Source organism: Lycorma delicatula, chromosome 4, assembly GCF_047948215.1.
Source record: "Lycorma delicatula isolate Av1 chromosome 4, ASM4794821v1, whole genome shotgun sequence".
Taxonomy (NCBI): domain Eukaryota; kingdom Metazoa; phylum Arthropoda; class Insecta; order Hemiptera; family Fulgoridae; genus Lycorma; species Lycorma delicatula.
In genome coordinates, this window is record NC_134458.1 from 170994199 (window position 1) to 171014442 (window position 20244).

The 20244-nt window shown below is 29.9% G+C and overlaps 1 protein-coding gene across 1 annotated transcript in view; it reads right to left on the reverse strand.

Moving 5' to 3' along the window:
* Positions 1 to 20244, reverse strand: part of LOC142322973 (uncharacterized) — a 108515-nt gene that overhangs the window by 39000 nt on the left and 49271 nt on the right. The window contains exon 6 of the mRNA XM_075362071.1: positions 6936 to 7040. Coding sequence (XP_075218186.1) covers positions 6936 to 7040 — 105 coding nt within the window. The remainder of the gene's footprint in view (positions 1 to 6935; positions 7041 to 20244) is intronic.

The following is a 20244-nucleotide window of genomic DNA, read 5'->3' on the forward strand; positions in this document are numbered from 1 at the left end:
CCAACTGCATGGAAATTGAATAGTTTTGGAGAATACTAATAAGTTTTTTCAACATTAACTGTCATTTCTTCAATTTATCATTCGTCGCTTTATGCGCTTTACTGTGCTATCACTTAGGGACAACGTTTTTAAAATTTCAGGCATATCCTGATGCATTACTATTAAGATAAATTCTTTTATAGAGGGCATTATTACAGTTACTCCAATATCATAGCTTTTACCACTTTTTACAATTAATTGTAAAATTTGATAAGTGGCAATTAATTCCTCTTTGTTCATTGCATGTAGTTTCTTAAATGATGCAACGTTTTTGAAATTTTGTATATATTTCCTGAAAATATTCAATAGGCTGTCCTTATCATTTGGACGCTTTGTAGAAAGATATTCTTGCAATTGACTTGGCTTGATTTACGATAATGTTTAATGTTTAACATTGGATGTTGTTTATTTATAACAAATTCTATGAAACCCATCTTCAGATACTCTGGCAAACAGCCACGAACGTGTTTCTTTTTTAGAGACATGGGCTCGCAATATTTTGTTTAAAGCTGTAGGCACATGCTCACTCTCAAATCTAACTGCGTACTGACCAGATGCATGAGCAATTCTGGGGCGAGGCTCTTTTGTTTATGGTTGCACTATAGTGCCATTTAGTTTCATTTAAATAATGTGAACTAAACTTATGTGCGGGCAATACAAATAGTATATTTTCTGAAATTTTAACCGTCACAGGGAATTTTATGAAAACCTAATGAAAATGTTTTTAAATAATGCTATGAAATTTTGTTAAAAAGTCAATTAAATTAAATAAAAGGAAAGTGCTACAGTATTGGACAAAACCGCCCATCATGTCGCCCACCATGAAAGCTAGAATGCCCACTAGTGGGCGGTAGGGACCAGGCTGACTTCCACTGTCTTAAATCATGCCATTTTAGCTCAAATCTTATTCATTATTCTGAGAGAAAATGATCTATCCACCCTTTCCTATAACTCCTTACATAAGAACTTTTAATATGTTAAAAACACCAGTTTTACACACCAAGATTTTCTCATATTGCCAATATATATTCATAACATCTATTAACAACTTTAGGACAATAAAGTAAAGGTGATAAATACAAGTTGACTGAGAACGATGTCTAGTTAACTGCAAGTCTGGAAATCAGCTTTGTTTTTTTTTTGCAAAAACAGATGGTTTGATCCTGCTCATAAAAGACTGAATCTAAGAAATCAGGTAGAGTGGGTGGGCTGCAAATCTTTTAGGAAACCAGAACCTGAACTCTGATGGTTCATTAATTTCTAGAAGAGATGCAAGATTTGTTGCAATGTATGAAATATTTACAGTGGTCAAAGAAATCATTTATCGGTAATTTGTTTTGTAAACTGGCTCTACTGAGAGCAGATCATCCATTAACACAATCACTCTTCCCTTTTTATCCTTAGTACTTTTCATCTTTCATGTAAGTCTGATCCTGCTATGCACATCAAGAGGATGCAAGGATTTATTGTCAATGCATCCTTAACTTGATCTCATGGAAAGTTTGTTTGTTGACAAATAGCTGGACAATAAGCCTTACTAGCTGGACTGCCTGCTTGGTAAAACTATGTTTCTTACATATAAAATACAAATCAGTACAGTTTGCAAGTCACCAAACAGTATGAAAATTAATCCACTTATATGGATGAAGATTAATTGTTTGTATTTACAAGTAAAAAATGAAAAAAAAAGACAAATTTTTTACACGGCATGCAATACAGTAAATACAACTTTCTCAGCTGTGTTAGAATAAGTATCATTTTATCAACAGAGTATATAAATTACGTTTTTCACAAAAAAAAAAAAAAATCATCTACTCATAAAAGTTTTCTGTTTCATACAATAATGATAAAAATTAATTAATCAATTAGCCCAATTCTGTCTGTTTGTTTGTCTATTGCATTCTTCGTGCAAGAACAACAGAAAGGTTTAATGAAAGCTGCTGGTTAAACTTAGATGTAAAATAAACTTAGTGAAATTTAGATGTCATGTGAGGATTAGTGAAATTTAGATGTCTTAGTAAATTTAGGAGTGCTTTCCTTCTTGATAAATTTTTTTTTATGTATGTGGTCAGAATAATTTAAAATTAAGAATTTATAAGATAAATATTAAAGAATATACAATTTCAATCAACAATGTACAAATAGTTTTCACTATCTAACCAAAGATCAACATCATAGCATTACTAAAGAAATAACTGAAGAAAACATTAAATGAAAATAATAGAATGCAATTTAACAAAGAGGTTGTTATTATTGAAAAATCTGTGCTAACAGAATTATTTTTTTTCTGACAAAGTTTATAACCAAGTAGAAGAATCAGCTAATGAGTAATTGTCTTTCAGAAATATTAGTTTTACTAATGAAATCTGATCATATAATAAATAAAAAACTTACTAGTAAACAAAAAATTGTTTATTAACAGATTAACTTTTTAACAATACTGAAGTAAACATTAACTATAGCTTCAACTGGACAGTGCATTCAAAAAGTAACTATACAGCTGTCATGTGCTAGTATAAATTAATATCAACTTACCTTACAGTAATTATTAGAAATGGTCTGCATGAATATCCAGACATATGTTTCTGCTTGTAATCGAAGACTCTTACATGTTGTTCATGTAGAATGATTTTTGGTGAAATCATGAGTAGCAGTTTGAAGTTTCTGGAGGCTGTGGGGTTTTCTCGATAACATTATTTTTGCCCAACACTGGAAGTAAAAATCCAGGACTTAAGTTCAGAAATTGGGCCCAGTATTCTTTTCTTGGATACTGCAATCCATATCACAATCTTCTGGTCATATAGAGTAATTTTATGCATGGCACTGGGTTGTTGACAGACTATAATCCACTAGAAACTGTTGAAACCAATTCACTTTCCACAGTCTGTGGTCAATAACTTTTTTTCTCACTTTATATGGGATAAGACTGAACTTTTTACCAATTGCCTTTTGTGCAGCTGCAACTACTTTCAGCATAACGTTCATATGGACTTGTACGACTTATGTTGTACAGCAGCTGATATGTCTAGCAGATTTTCTTCATTGAGTACTGATCTTCTACCTCTTCGCCCATAGTCCTTTACTGATCCTGTCTCCCTAAATTTCTTAATTAGTGCTCTTACATTATGCTGATTAGGAATCGGTGTACCTGAAACCTACAAGAAAACTGGTCTGCCATTGTCTGTGTGTACCAGTACTAACTGGTTACGAAAGATATTCTCAACAACAAATATTCGCTGTCCTAAGTTAATGCTATGAATGCACATGGAAAGACACAGTTTCAATTATTCAAAGGTGAAAATGAAAAACAAAAAACCAAACTTGTCTTATCTCAAGGTCACCAGTCTGACTGGCTTGAGGAAGCAAACTGCACATAACAAAGGATTACAAACCTTTTCAGAAAAACTACACTAACACAGGATTAAAAACCTTTGCAGAAAACCTAACTCTCAACACACAAAACACAATCTCTAAACATATAATTGTGTTAGTTAAGTAAAGTTAATAGTTAATTTCTGAATGCACTGTATATGAAAAATATGATAAGACTACAATAAAAACTTAAAATTTACTTATAAAAACTTTTAAACCATAAAAGAATTTAATAAAGAATATATATACCAGGTGTCAACAAAGTGTGGCAATTCTTAAATAACCACCATGCTACCAAGCACCCAGAGGGAGCAAACCCAAAAATTTTAAATGTAAGGATGGGGTTGTAACAAATCATTTTAAAGAGCACTAAAAAAGAAAAAAAATGATGCAAATAACTTTGGACAATAACCCTAACCAAAATGGCAGCAATTTAATATCATTTACAGCTAGTTTCAAAAGTGGTCTACAGTACTTCTTAAATAATTACTCAATAGTAAAACATTGAAAAATAATATCTAATGAATGCTCCTACACAAAAATCATCTATCTATCTATCTTTGGTTATTAAGACCATTTCTTAAAATGTGCTGAAAACCCTTTTGAAACCAATGTGAAAAACATTAAATGGCAGCCATTCTGGTTGATTGTTATAGTCCAAAGTTTTTTTATGAAATTTTTTTAATAACCTTTATCTGTCACAACCCATATACTAAAGTGATTGTTTCAAGACAATGAATGATGGTTTCAAGATGTGAGATTTTGCTAAATTTTATTTTTGTCTATGATAAATTTTGAAAAATTATTTAAGTTTTGCTGTATTTTGTTAATATCTGGTATGTAATATAAAGGTAGAGTGCTAAGATTTAAATTTCATTAAACTGGAATAAACAAAATAAAAATGGAGCTTATGAAGGTGGAGAAAATAAAGTTTAGAGCAAGTAATTGCAAAAAATAAATGTATATCTCATATTTTATAAGTAAAATATTGTAAATAAAGATAAAAGTATGAACTGTTGAGAAATGTTTTACATTAAAAAAAAATGCAGGCAAAAATTCTCATAACTTTACTGGTTTTGTTCACAGATTTTTATTTCAAATACAGATAGGGTTTTTAAATATAAATTATTAAATTATGCAATTAGAGTACAATTGTGAAAAGATCAAGTCTAGTAAAAAAATTGGGTTTCTTTTAACCTCAGTGATCAAATGACATTTCTACCTTAAAAATTATAGAACATTAAAAGTATAACTGAATAAAAATCAAAACTCCAGAGAAAAAAAAATTGAACCTCCATGACCAAATGATGTTTTTATCATCAAAATTATACTGTGTTTTGAATAAAAGCACTAGAAAATTTTTTTTAGCAAAAATATTTAGGTCAAAATTGACCATATGCTTGACAACTTTTAATAAGCACATACAATATCTTTTAATAAGTCAAAACTTGATAAACAGAAAAGTATCAGAAATTAAAAAAATCAAAAATATTAACCTGTTGTACGATTCCCTTATAAGGAAATATTTTAAATGAATTTTGCACTTTATGTATAAAATTTGCTTAATGTTATTAGAAGATAACTAATAAAATATGAAATTAGGTACGGCTGGCTTTACCTGCTTGCCATTGTGATCCTGACTGAAAATTAAAGTCTAACAATTTTGTGCCTGTTTTCAGGCATAGTTTTTACAATGAACTTAATTTCTAATCAACTATTTATCAACTAATTTCAACAAATATGGTGTCATTCTCTTCATAAAAAAAGGTTTAATATTTAATTTAATAAAACATAATTCAATGAAAATAATATTTACGGTTTAGTTTTAAAAAATAAATTAATGTTTAAAAAAATATTAATGACCACTGTTTTTCAATTAAAAGGATAAAATTTTCAACTTTATTTTGTTGTTGGAAACAACATTTCATTAAAATATCTCAATCAATATAACGCTTCATTAGTGAATTAAAGTTAGTGAAGATTTTGTCCCAATTTCTGCTCCTCTGCTAAAATGAAGCCTAACTAAAACCTGGGAAGATAAATGAAGGGGCAAATTTAGAGGATTTTTATGGTTTTTGACCTAAAAAATTAAACAAAGTGGGTCTCAGAACTGAGTCATTATTTTCTACAAAATAGGGTGTAATATACAAAATCATCTGGCCAAATGATCTTTTGTTTATTTTGATTTTCTGAATCAGTCACTTAAGGTTGGCTAACCCCTCCCATGATACTCTGTATAATTATTAACAGGGGAGGAAAAATCCAACATCTGATGTGGACAACACATGACTTCCTTGTATGCATATTAAATTACATTTACACATTTTTTAAATGAAAAGTACATAAAATTTTATTTCATTAAAAACTTCTGATTTTTAAAAAAATTTAATTACTATTCATCGTAATTTTTATTTTTACAATGAGTGGTTAATAATTATTAATAAATCAATATATTTAAATTAAAAAGTTAAAAAAAAAGAAACGAGATGTCTGATTTGAACCGATATACCTTCTAAGATTCAAATATTTCATTAATTAAAATTTTATTTGGCTATAGCTCTGAAACCAATGAAAATAAGTACCACTTATGATATATTGTTGAAAAGCTCTCAATGAGGGCTTATTGCTGCAGTTAAAAAAAAAAAATCAAAAATCTAAAAATATTTGGATTTTGGGCTTTTTTGGACACTTTTGGTTCAGTTGATTGCAATCAAAAGGTGAGGTGCACAACTAGATGTTACAACAGTCTTAAATCTAAAATTTCAATATCCTACGGCTAATCATTTTTGAGTTATGCAAGATACATATGTACGTATACATACATACATACATACATACAGATATACATACATACGTATATACAGACGTCAAATCGAAACTAGTCAAAATGGATTCAGGGATGGTCTAAATGGATATTAACGTTGAAATCTGGAAACTGAAATTTTTTGCCATCATAATACTTCCTTTACGTCATTCAAGGAAGTAAAAACATATGGATGATGTGATGCCCCTTGTCTGATGGAATTGTAAATCAGATCAAAGCTGTGTTATATATAGCAAAATTTTAAAGTTTTTGCTAGGTTTCTGAAATATAGGGCAAAAACTGTTCAGAGATAATGTTGAATATCTTTTTTGTTACTGTTTAAATTGCATCAACTACTTAAATCATTAGAAACTTCAATTGGGTTGAGTAGTCATAAATCTTTCTAATCCCAGCTGCTAACTCAACCAGGGATGTTTGGTTTAGCTAGCTTATTAATCACTTGTACCAGTAAAGTTGCCAGAAAAAATCTGTAATGTAATACGCATTAAAAATTATTACAATTATTGGTGTATAACCAACAGTAGTAGAAATTTTAATAATATTTAATCAGTTAATGCTTAACTGATGATGTTGCTAGTATCCAAATTCAGTATTTATTAAATCACTGAAAATAAATTTATGCTAAAGACATCTGAAAAAAGTAAAAATTGCTCGAAAAAAAAGAAGAAAATATGCATCTTAAATTGTTGTAAAAACTTACCTCTTCCCTACCTTGCAAAATTATTTCAGACAACTTATCAAAAAGCAAAAATACTTTAGTGCGCTCTTCTGTGTTTTTAGGTAATTCTAAATTATCATCATCTACCTAAAAAATAATACAATAAATACTTATTTCAATAAAACTGTTCACATAAACTAAACATTCATAAAAATTAGTGATACGATAAAATAAGAAAACTTACACTACACAATTATTTATGGTTTGTGCAAAATGGCAGTTTTTTATCAATGTTTTAACTTTTAAAATACTATTTTGCCATTAAATCAACCTGAATTGGCAAAAAATAATCATGGTGAGTTGCAAATAAAGAACACCCTAGAAAAACATCATCAAGTATAAAGATTACTAAGTTTACGCGAGCTATAATGTTTTATTTAGAGGGGTAATGAAAAAAGAAACTGGATAATCGAAAACTCTATAAAATATGATGAGAACCAAAATGTTCTTGTCTAGACCCATATTTAAATCCTAAGCTTATTTTTTCCGCTACATCTGGAAAAAATAATTTTCTATTTCAATTTTTTTTTTTTAATTTTAACTGACATCAGCTGCTAAGGTCACTAAAATAAATAGCCATTAATAAATCCCTACACACACATGAAATTCACTCAACAATAGATGAGATTGACTAAACCTTGGTTAACAGATACAGGTTTATAAATATGATTGGAAATTGGAAGATTATCCTTAATTCATACCGAAAAAAATAGAACAATAAATTTTATAAAATAAATAAAAGCGTTTTTATTAAGTATGATGAAAATAGATTTGAAGAAACATCTTATAAATAAATAGAATCTTTAATCCTGATTTGTTAATAATAATACATTATTTAGATCACATCAAAAATGGGTAGATATACTAAAATAGATCACTTAATCTCCTCTATGAATCATGAAACCTTGCCGTTGGTGAGGGGGCTTGAGTGCTCAGGGATACAGAGTAGCTGGACCGAAAGTGCAACCATATCGGAGAGGTATCTGTTGAGAGCCAGACTAAGGAATGATTCCTGAAAGCGGGCAGCAGCTCTTTCAGTAGTTGTTAAGGGCGAGTCAGAATGACTTAAACGGCCATATCAACATCACTCAGTCCTCTGAGTACTGCGCAGCTGAAAGCAATGGAAAACTACAGCTGATTTTTTTCCAAGAAAATGTGGCTCTCTGCATTTTCATATAGCAATGATGGAGGTGCCTTCCTTGGTAAAATATTCCGGAGGTAAACTAGTCCCCCGTTCGGATCTCCGGGTGGGGACTACTAAGGGGTCACCAGAAAATTAAAAAATAACATTCTACGAGTCGGAGCGTGGAATGTTAGAAGTTTAAAAAAGGTTGGTAGGCTAGAAAATTTAAAAAGGGAAATGGATAGGATAAATGTGGATGTAGTAGGAATTAGTGGGGTTCGGTAGGAAGAGGAAGGCGACTTTTGGTCAGGTGATTTTAGAATAATTAACTCAGCTTCAAATAATGGGAGGCAGGAGTAGGTTTCATAATGAACAAGAAGATAGGGAAGAGAATAGAGTATTTCAAAATGCATAGCGATAGAATCATTGTAATAAGGATAAAATCAAAACCTAAACCGACAACGATTGTTAACGTCTATATGCCTATATGTCTATATGCCTATAAGCGCCCATGATGATGATGAGGTAGAGTGTGTATACGAAGAGATTGATGAAGCAATTAAACACGTAAAAGGAGATGAAAATTTAATAATAGTTGGAGATTGGAATGCAAGCATTGGCAAGGAAGGAAATATAGTGGGTGAATACGGGCTGGGCAAAAGGAATGAAAGAGGGGACCGACTTATAGAGTTTTGCACGAAGTATAATTTAGTAATTGCCAACACCCAATTTAAAAATCATAATAGAAGAATATACACTTGGAAAAAGCCAGGCGATACTGCAAGGTATCAGATAGATTATATCATGGTTAAGCAAAGATTTAGAAATCAACTCGTTGACTGCAAAACTTACTCTGGAGCAGACATTGATAGCCACCATAATTTGGTGATAATGAAATGTAGATTTGGGTTTAAAAGCCTGAAGAAAAGGTGTCAGATGAATCGGTGGAATTTAGAGAAGCTTGAGGAAGAGGAGGTAAAGAAGCTTTTTGAGGAGGACATCGCAAGAGGTATGAGTAAAAAAGATAAGGTAGAAAATGTAGAAGAAGAATGGGAGAATGTTAAAAAGGAAATTCTTAAATCAGCAGAAGCAAACTTAGGCGGAATAAAGAGAACTGGCAGAAAACCTTGGGTGTCAGACGATATATTGCCGCTGATGGAAGAACGTAGAAAATATAAGAATGCTAGTGATGAAGAAAGTAAAAGGAACTATCGGCAATTAAGAAATGCTATAAACAGGAAGTGCAAACCGGCAAAAGAAGAGTGGATTAAAGAAAAGTGTTCAGAAATGGAAAGAGAAATGAACATTGGTAAAATAGACTGAGCATACAGGAAAGTTAAGGAAAATTTTGGGGTACATAAATTAAAATCTAATAATGTGTTAAACAAAGATGGTACACCAATATATAATACGAAAGGTAAAATCGATAGATGGGTGGAACATATTGAAGAGTTATACGGCGGAAATGAATTAGAAAATGGTGTTATAGAGGAAGAAGAGGAAGTTGAGGAGGATGAAATGGGAGAAACAATACTGAAGATAAAGATGCTACGATTTGCTGATGATATAGTAATTCTAGCCGAGAGTAAAAAGGATTTAGAAGAAACAATGAACGGCATAGATGAAGTCCTACGCAAGAACTATCGCATGAAAATAAACAAGAACAAAACAAAAGTAATGAAATGTAGTAGAAATAACAAAGATGGACGACTGAATGTGAAAATAGGAGGAGAAAAGATTATGGAGGTAGAAGAATTTTGTTAGTTGGGAAGTAGAATTACTAAAGATGGACGAAGCAGGAGCGATATAAAATGCCGAATAGCACAAGCGAAATGAGCCTTCAGTAAGAAATATAATTTGTTTACATCAAAAATTAATTTAAATGTCAGGAAAAGATTTTTGAAAGTATATGTTTGGAGTGTCGCTTTATATGGAAGTGAAACTTGGACAATCGGAGTAGGTAGAAGGGAAAAATTGTGTAGGCAGGCCACGTTTGGAATATGTAAAACAAATTGTTAGGGATGTAGGATGTAGAGGGTATACTGAAATGAAACGACTAGCACTAGATAGGGAATCTTGGAGAGCTGCATCAAACCAGTCAAATGACTTAAGACAAAAAAAAAAAAAGATCACTTAAGTCTATATTTATTTAAAATATAAACACATGAAATTCATTAAGGTAAATATATAAAGATACTAAATTTTTCTTTTGAAAAGAAAGATTTTTTCTTTTGAAAAAATGTAATTTCTTCTGATGTTTTATGTTCGAAGGGTATTTATGGATTTGAAGATGGATGCTTACGGGATGCACAGTAAAGAAAGATTCTAATATGTAGGCACAGACGAGATTAGGGAAAATTAAATGGAATGACAGAGTAAAAACAAACACATAATCAGGAGAGCAAAAGGAGGACAGAAGCTTAATTAGAACAGTGGAAAACCAACTGTTGGGAAATATTACAGGAGAAAAGCTGCAATGGTAGAATCAATAAAAGATGCAAGAGAGGACAAAAAAATAAATAAAAATAAAAATGAAAAATAACAATATGAAAGGAAATGCGAGCTATCAGAAACTTGAAAGTTTAGCTGGAAAAAAAGAAAATAAAGATGCACATGATACAAAATACCTTTCATGACTCTTTACAGATTCCAAGACACTTTCATGATGATCTCCTAATGTTTATTTTTCAAGATTTTTGACAAAACCTTTTTAACAACACAAAAATAACAGAATTCCAAAGTCCTGAACTTTAGTAATTGTTTACAACAAAAGGATATTCATGGGTGTATGATGGAAATTATACACTAAAGGAAATTCACGAGTGTATTATGCAACTAATGAGTAATAATTATTTGTCAAATCCTACTGTGAACTAGTGAGATAACTTATAACAAGGAGCATACTGGAGAATGTTAGTGAACAACTGCGTAAAAACTAAGGATACAGTGTTAACTGATTAGGTTTATGCAGAAGCTATTGAATTAGATGGTTCTGAAATATTCTAATTCCAATGAAAGTAATAAAATATTATTAATAAAAACTAATCCTTAATTTGGTGTTACCTCCAAGAAATTTAAATGACATTGGAAAGGATAATAATAATGATAACTTTATTATTTTTCAGCATTTTTTAAGTTTGTTTTGCTTTTAAAAATTTATATCTTATTTTTTTTCTTGTAATATTTTTATTTAAAATACGGGTTATATAAAAAAAATACTAATTGTTTGAAAATCAACTGTTACAAGGAATCTAGCTAGGTAGCAATAAACCACTGAAGTGGTTTAAAATAAATGAACATTCTTGATCTAATTTTACAACATTCTGATCAGTTCAGAGATAATTTTTTTTTTTTTTTGGAATGAGTGCTCACTTTTAATTAAATATCGTTATACCAGAAATGACCAAATGACCATCCTAGTAGCAGTAGCAAAGGTTCTTTGCGTTTAACATTTTTCTTTACATCTAAGTCTTATTGATTGTAGTCAAAGTATTATTTATGAAAAAATATTTTGATAGCAATATGATAATTTAAAAGAATTTGATGTAATACATCATCCCATTTCACTTAACATTTGATACCTTTTACTTTACGTAGTCCATCTGTATATTTTGTGTTTCTAAACCTTACAAAAATTTCAAAGGGAAGTAAAGTTTTACTCGATTCAGAATGAAGAAGAACATTACTTCAATAATCAGACATCAGAATTTGTTTTTGGAAGAGCTAAAGAAACAGAAAACATGTGTATGTATATATATATGTTAAAATTCAGGGTGACTGTGAAAAAGTATAAATATGAAAATTTAATGCATATAGGTCATCATTACCAACTTGTACAGGCCGAAAAATGTTTCAGCACCTTGGTGAAAAAAATTAAGATTAAAAAATTTAAATATTATAAAAACCTGAACAGTTTTAAGAATGATTTATGGGAAATAATTTCTGATAATCTAAAACAGACTAATGTTTAAAACACAGATGAAACAAGTTACTTTTAATTGTAAAAAGGATTTGGCACAAAAACTTGATTGTGTATTAAATGGTACATATATTTTTTAGCATTAATTATGAATTAAATAGCATTACATATTTACAACCCTGTTATTTACTGAATTAGGTTATTTTAAAAATACAACAGATTTTTAAAACTATTTGACAACTGACAAACTTGTAGAAGGGTAATCAAGACAATTTACTTTAATCACAGAATATCCAAATTCCAAACATATTTACAGGTAATATAATACAATAAATTTAGATATTCACAAATGATCCAAATAAAGTAAAAACAATTATGTCATCATATTTACACGTTAGTAAGTCAGTATTTATATTTTAAACAGCAGAAAGCTACCAAAAAGTTACCGATAATGATAGTTGTTAGTAGAAAACAGAATATGTGTGGGGAGCAGAGCTTTTGAAATAATGAAAGGATCGCTGACAACAACAAGGATGCCAAATAAACTGAGAAAGAGGTTTGCTTTGTATGGAGTGTTACTGTGAGGATCTAAGTTCAAAAAAAGGAAGATGTACACAGATAATTTTTGAAGTGCAGAAAATGGATGGATACAATGAGAAACAAGTAACTATTGAGAAGAATTAACATGAGAGCAGTAGAACCTGAAAAAGATAATAAGAAAATCACAAACATCTTGGTCAACGTAAAACTTACATTGAGACTGCTTTCAGGAAAACGAGTTGTAGGGGAAAGTGAAACGGTGTGGAAGAAAAAAGAAATGAAAAAATATGTTTAGTTGTGGAAAAATGGAATGTGTTCAGTTGAAACCTACTAAGACATATTCATCAAAGAAAAAGCTATACAAATACTGAAGAACTGAAAGCGGGAGTGGTTATGTTGTTAGTTAAAGAAAATATAAACTTTTACACTAATAACAGATCTTTATACATTCAAGTAGGAATTATATATTGATGACTTTTATACACAGATCCTTCACTAATTTCAGCTGCTGTGTCACCTTTTGAGTATTGTGTAACTAGATTTTTTTCTTTAATTAAAATTAAATTAAATTAAAAAAATTCTTAATAAAATTCTAAAATAATAAAAATTTGTAACATGTTTTAAATAAAAAGCAACAAGGAATCCATTTACATTATTCGAGAAGATAATACAATTTACTGATTGGTAGATAACCTTGGCTTTAAAATAAACTTTAGATACTTAATGCCTCTAATTAGAGGCATTAATAAAAATTATATTGATAATACATCAATATACTTTCTTAGGGAAACAATCATAACAATAATATTGATTTTGAACACGATTTTTCTAAAATTTAGTATGGTAATGATTAAAATATCTATTCTTTGTAGAACTTTTACCAAGATATCCACAAACTTCATTTTTGTAACCTTGTTGCAAACAATGGACTGTATGTGAATACAATATTAAATGAGACTACTTTTGGTCTGTATGCAAGAAATTAGAATACAAATTAGGATGATAAAGATTCTGAATAAACCCCATATATATCTATTTTTGAATATAAAAATAATAATGTTTAATTACAAGTTAACAAGACAATTGATAACTTCAGATTTCAAAAAAAAAAAAAAAGATCTAATGAAAATTGTAATAAAATGGCTAAAATCTCATTACAATGGATGTTTTAGTTTTAAAAATACTAAAACTATATGGTCTGATAATTTAAAATGTTTAATATAAAATCAGGTTATAAAAGTAAATAAATTTTTTATAGGTTAGGTAGAAGGTTAGAACTATCAAGAAGGTTAGAACTTGTTGGTTACCCAAAAAGCATTTCTTTCACCATGTAATAAATCTTAAAAAATTGTGAAAATCTCTCATCATAACTGCACTGAATTTAATTTATAATAGTAAGTGCTCTATCTTTAGTAAGTTACAGTCGAACAGGTATGATATGTCTTCATAGAAAAAAAGGCTTTCTTTTTCCTGTTTAGCCTTTGGTAACTACCGTTTAGATAATACTTCAGAGGATGAATGAGGATGATATGTATGAGTGTGGATGAAGTGTAGTCGAACATTCTCAGTTCGACCATACCTGAGATGTGTGGTTAATTGAAACCCAACCACCAAAGATCACCGGTATCCACGATCTAGTATTCAAGTCCGTGTAAAAATAGCTGGCTTTACTAGGACTTGAACGCTGGAACTCTCGACTTCCAAATCAACTGATTTTGGAAGATGCGTTCACCACTAGACCAACCCGGTGGGGGTTTAGAAAAAAAGCTGGAAAAGTGTTTCATTACTTTTCTGGCTTTGCCCTTGGCAGATCTTTATTTCAAATACATAACTGGGTTTTTAAATATTAATAGATAAATTATGAAATACAAATAGAAAACAATTTAAGTAACAAATTTAGAGATTGGTTTCTGAAGAGTGTTCCTAGAGGTTCTGGGAATATTTGACTAGCTAGTTTCAATTGTAGCAATGTTACCACAAGTAAAAATTAATAACCCGTTGTGTATTTTCCTAATAAGGACACATTTTAATTAAATCTTGTAGCTAAATATAAAATATGTTTAATGTATCAAGAGGAAAACTAAGAATGCAAAATTAGAAACCAGTTTAATCCAGTTATCTGTAGGGGTGGAGACTGGAAATAATGCAGTTTGACAATTTCATACCTATTTTTATGTATAATATTTACAATCAATTTTAATAATTTACCATATCATAGTTGTTTATCGATAAATTTTACTAAATGGGGCTTCATCTTGTTCACAATTCAAGACTTAATTTATCTAATTACACATTCAATAAAATTAATATTAATGGAGCTATTAATGATTAAAAAATTTTAATGGCTGCCATTTTGTAATTATTCAAGGTAAAAATTTTCAGTTGATGGATCTGTTCTTTGGAATAAATTTTTATTAAAAAACCAAATGACAGAAGGAAAATAGATTTATCGACATTAAATTTTTTGTTTATTTTGATGCCCAGAATAAATCAAAAAAAGTAAATGAAAATATGGGTACCATGATGTCCCCTTGTTTGACAGGATTAGAAATCAGACTAAAAGTGGGAAAAATATAGCCAAATATTTGTTTTAAATTTCACATTTTTTTAGTTGGTCAGTGGATTTTCAATGTATGAAGGGAAAACTATTTAGAAATAACACTGAAACCCTTACTCCTAAATTCAATCGAGTTAAAATTTAAGTATTTTCATTGTATTAAAGCTCAATTTCCCACGAACACTACACAAAAAATAAAACTTTAAACTGGTAAAAACTATCCCCTTATCCTTCTTTAATTTTTCCCAAAATTTTATACCATCAATGCCCCATAAGTAGGATTTATGTCAAGCCATTCCAGAGATATTAATCAAAATACAGGTTAACACACTTGTGTACATACAATCTTACAGAAATTTCTAGATTTTTTATGTTTTTGTAAAATGTTGATGTTCCCAAAAAATCCGACATAAAAATTTTGGACTGACAATACTTTCCATTTATAGATACAGATCATATATAGCAGCAATAAAGTTACAGCCAGAAAAGTACAAATAAATAAAGAAAATGGAAAAGAAGAAGGTAGTAATTTTATACTCAACAAATTTATTTTATTTGGAATAAATTAAAACATTTAAAACATTATGATTCATGTTTTGAAATTTGAAATAATCTGATTATGGATCACACAAAAACTATGATTAACCAAAGGGCTTTGGAATCAGAATTCTAGAAAAAGCTCTTTTGTAGGGTTTACAAAAAAACATTAGAAAGTATCTAAAAATGTCTGAAGACAAATAATGTAAAAATGAAAGGCTAAATTTTTTTATGCATACTTTATGAAAATATAAACAACCGACAGATTTTTTATTTACCGATTAGTTATTTATCCTCGAACTTTGCTTATGGTAGGTGGTCATGGTTGGAAAGAGGCCATACAAAGGTGATAGTAAGTTGTGTAAATATACTGATGCAAATGTCTGCCAAGGCATTTGCATCAGTGGCATTCTGACAGAAGCCAAACCAATGACTGTGTTGTGTTATCAAGTAGAAGGTTTAAAAGACAACCCAGTAAAGCCCATCAGGGCTAGGAACAGAGAGGGTGGTATGGCAACCAGGATCATCACACGGCAGGTGTCTTCCCCTGCAGGAATCAGATGCATAAATCCTTTAATCAGTTGGTTATAAAACTGAGATAGAGAAATCAGTTTTAAAAATGGTTAAATCAGAGAAAAAAATTTATAACTTCCTAACACTTAATTCAATTGTTAAAGTCATTAAATAACATCAAACATAATAATAATAGTATCTATCACTTTATACAGAAATTTAAATTATTTTATGATAAATAACATTTTTTCAGATTTAATATAGAACCTAAATAGAACACATTCTACTTCATCAATTCCATAAAAAGTAATTTAGTATATTCAAACCTGGTGATGAAAGATCTAAAGGCCCATCAATTTCTGATTTTCAAAATGACTATGCAAGAGTGCAATTTTCTAGTCTGCCTCTGCTGCAATGTCTTGTAATGTTGGGATCAAGCATAATGAATTCTGTTTCTGAGAATTTCAGATGATGAATTCTGATTGATGAACTTACATTCCTACTTTCGTACAAACTGAAAGGGATCCAAAAAACCAGTCATGTGTTCTGAGTATAATGCATTCAGACAAAACAATCCAAGCTTTACAGGAAATGTATGTGACAACAAGCTTATATCCACTTTTATGAAGAAACAGAACAAAACAAAACCATTATTATAGTCTATAACTGCATAATATGTTTATTATTCACTGGCAATTTAAACATAGAGCAAACATTCCACGGCATGAGTGGCCAATAATAATTTAAAACCAGTGGTCATCTAATATTTACCTGTACAGAAAAAGGAATAAGCTGGTACTAATTTTATAAAGTTTTTATTACTAATTGTTTAATACAAATACTAGATAGCTATCTGGGTTCAAATCCTATTCAAGCTAGGCATTTTTCACACCACTACAAAAATTCAGCTCTTACAAGCACCTATAAGCCTGCAGTACTTAAAAAAAGGATATAAACAGGTGTGATAGCTTAACATCTTTATTTAATGACTAACAAGGACAGGTGGTCAGCTTACAATGAAGTTTATCGATGCCCTTTACAAGGTGGTAGGAGGAGGGTCCCTTATTTTTACAGTTACAGCATCAGCAGCAGCCAATGGGCGAGTGTTCTAGTCTCACAATTGAGAGGGTTTGGTCACTTCATGAAAAAAAAAGACACGAAGACCTATGTTTCATATTTTAACTTTTCTGAAAAAATATTTTTATATTATAATGTAAAAACATTTTTACATTAATGCAGAAGAATTTTTATAATATACTATTTAAAACTGAAAAAACTATGAATTTAATGTTTGTTGATTATTTTATTTGAATAAAACAATTATTAACCTAAAAATTTTTATGGGGAAGTGGAAATAGTCACTTGGGGAATGGAGGATTACTAACTGTTATTTTATAAAAACTAGAAAAAATTAAAATAAAGAGACGCGGATCACTTGATTATCAAACCACTAACCACTCGGCTGTTGCTGCTGCTGCTGCTGTGTCTATAAATATATAAATAGGCTACTTGAACTACTCAAAAACCTTTAATTTGAGTTTACTTGGAAATGGGGTCCAGTTGGAAGCTACCATTTTGGATTTAAAGTAAGAACTCCCCCACCATCCACCCTGTAAAAGGGCATTAATAAATTCTGTCTGACCTCCTGCCCTTGTAAAAATTTATTAAAACAATATATACTAGAAATTTATAGCAGAATACTGACATCTGGACAATTTTCTATAACTGTTGATATTTGGAGAGCAGGTAATGTGTGCAAATAATTTGGTATTTTATTATGACCCTTATCGTTATCTGTATTACTGTTATTATTATTGTTATTATTATTAATAGTAATATTAACACTGGGTTTGTTATTATCTTCATTATTCATCAATGATACAACTGACTGGACAAAGTAAAATAAATAAATAAAACTGCTCGATTAAATATTCATAACATTAAAATTATGTATCTTAACTCATTTTATTTATCATATTTAAGCTAACTAGTAAAAAATGCTTAAATTTAAAAAAAAGTTGATCCTATAAATACACAGCAGACTAAAAGTCAGTTTTCCCTGCATGCAAATTTAAATTTATAATGATCAGGAAATTTTGGATTTGCAGTTAGTAACAATAAGCTGATATAATTATTGTCTAAAACTTTTTCCATTAATTTTTTTGTGTTTGTACTCGGAGTCATAAAATTTAAGCACATTAAGAAGAATGAGTGTTTATATCTCCAAATTTGTGAAAAATAATAATGATACTGCTGACATTCATGAAGAATTCCACATGAGATTTCCTAATTCTCCACTACTGACCAGTCAAAATTTGTGTGAGCTGAACATAAATTTGAAAATATTAGAGGCATTGGAGATGTTATATAATCACATAAGCCTAGAATTAGTTGCATGTTAAAAACAGTAAGAAGTTTAATGTTACTGATTACATTATTTCATGAAAATGATTTGGACAGAAGAAAGGAATTTTGTGATGAATTTATTGTTTATTTTGAAGTAGAGTTTCACATTCTTATACCTCGGTTATATGGTTGATGAAAATTCTCATGTTATTATAGAAAAGGAAACTTAAATACCTGGAGTTCATATGTGAAGTGAACACACAAGTGAGAACAACCCACAAGTGACAGTGTATTTCTTCAACAGAACTGTAACAGGGATTCATATCTTGAAATATTGTTATTCCTGAACTACTAAATAACAGTGTGTTAGAGAAGCAAGGCTATCCCTATATTTAGCAGCAAGATGGGGGGATCCACTTCTTCTGTATGTTCTTCGAGTTGGAGACTACCTCAACTGAATTTTCCTGAATGGATAATTTCCATATAGGAACAATTGAATAGCCACCAAATTCGGGTGATTTGACACCTTACAATATTTTTTCTGAGGAATAATTGAAGACATGGTATTTTATTCAAATATAGATGACCTGAACTGCCTCAAGCTGTACTTGAAAACTAAGTTGATTTAACAAATCAGGATAAAACTTCATTGGAAAAACTAATGTAGTACTTAAAAACTAACGGCAGGGTGACACATTTTGAACACTTTTTAACATGTATTAAATATATAATAATAAAAAACTTTCTTTGTTTAATGTTTTTTTTTAATAACTGTTTTCTTATTAGTAACTGGGGAAACTGACTCCCAGCTTACCAGGTATTTCATATTTAAAAAACTATATATTGAAAGGAAAAAAACAAACAAGCAAAACAATGTGAATTTTAATAAACATACTATTATTTATCGACTGGATTTTAGACATAAGAGAGGCCAAAGCTTTACCTTCACCCAATAAATACCTCAACTGTTAGATTGAATTTATATGCAACTATTCGATAGGAAACACAATACCTGAAGAGTTCCTCAAAGTAACAACATGTTACGAGTCCCAACAAAGAAGTGACTGCTTCACCAGTTACTTGAAAGATTCCAGTGTAGGACCAGATTGGCAGCTGAAAATCTCATGGTACCAGTCAAGGATGGAGGTTAAGGAAATTTAAAGAATAAAAGGTAGTAGGAAAGAAGGGACCAATCAATTCACACAGGGACTGCCTTTGAAAAGTGTAGTTTACAATCTCCTGAAGACTGTCTGTGAAATGTAATTATAACAAATATTGCCAAGTAGAATGTTAATAAATAAAATTGAATATTGCCAAGTAGAATGTTAATAAATAAAATTGAATATTGCCAAGTAGAATGTTAATAAATAAAATTGAATATTGCATATGTAATTAGCTGTTAAATTTTTTTAGAATTATTTTATTGAACATGATTCTGTAGTAATTTTTCATACAAATGTATTATATATTTTTAAACATTTCATCATCTGAATAAGATTCAAACAATAATCCTCGTGTAATAACAGTTTCTGTGGCACTTATAATTTTTAAAATTTTCTTCATTCTTTTTTTTTGGCTTTTTAAATAAATTTTTGCCTACTGTCCACTGCCTCAGTTCAATATTTTAATTTCCAAGTGAATATTTCAGGGGTGAGAAGCTTATAGTAATTATGAATGTGCAGTAAGATAAAGCAATAAACACACAATAAATGATTAAGAAAATAATTGTACAGAATGTGACGGTGACAAAAAATTA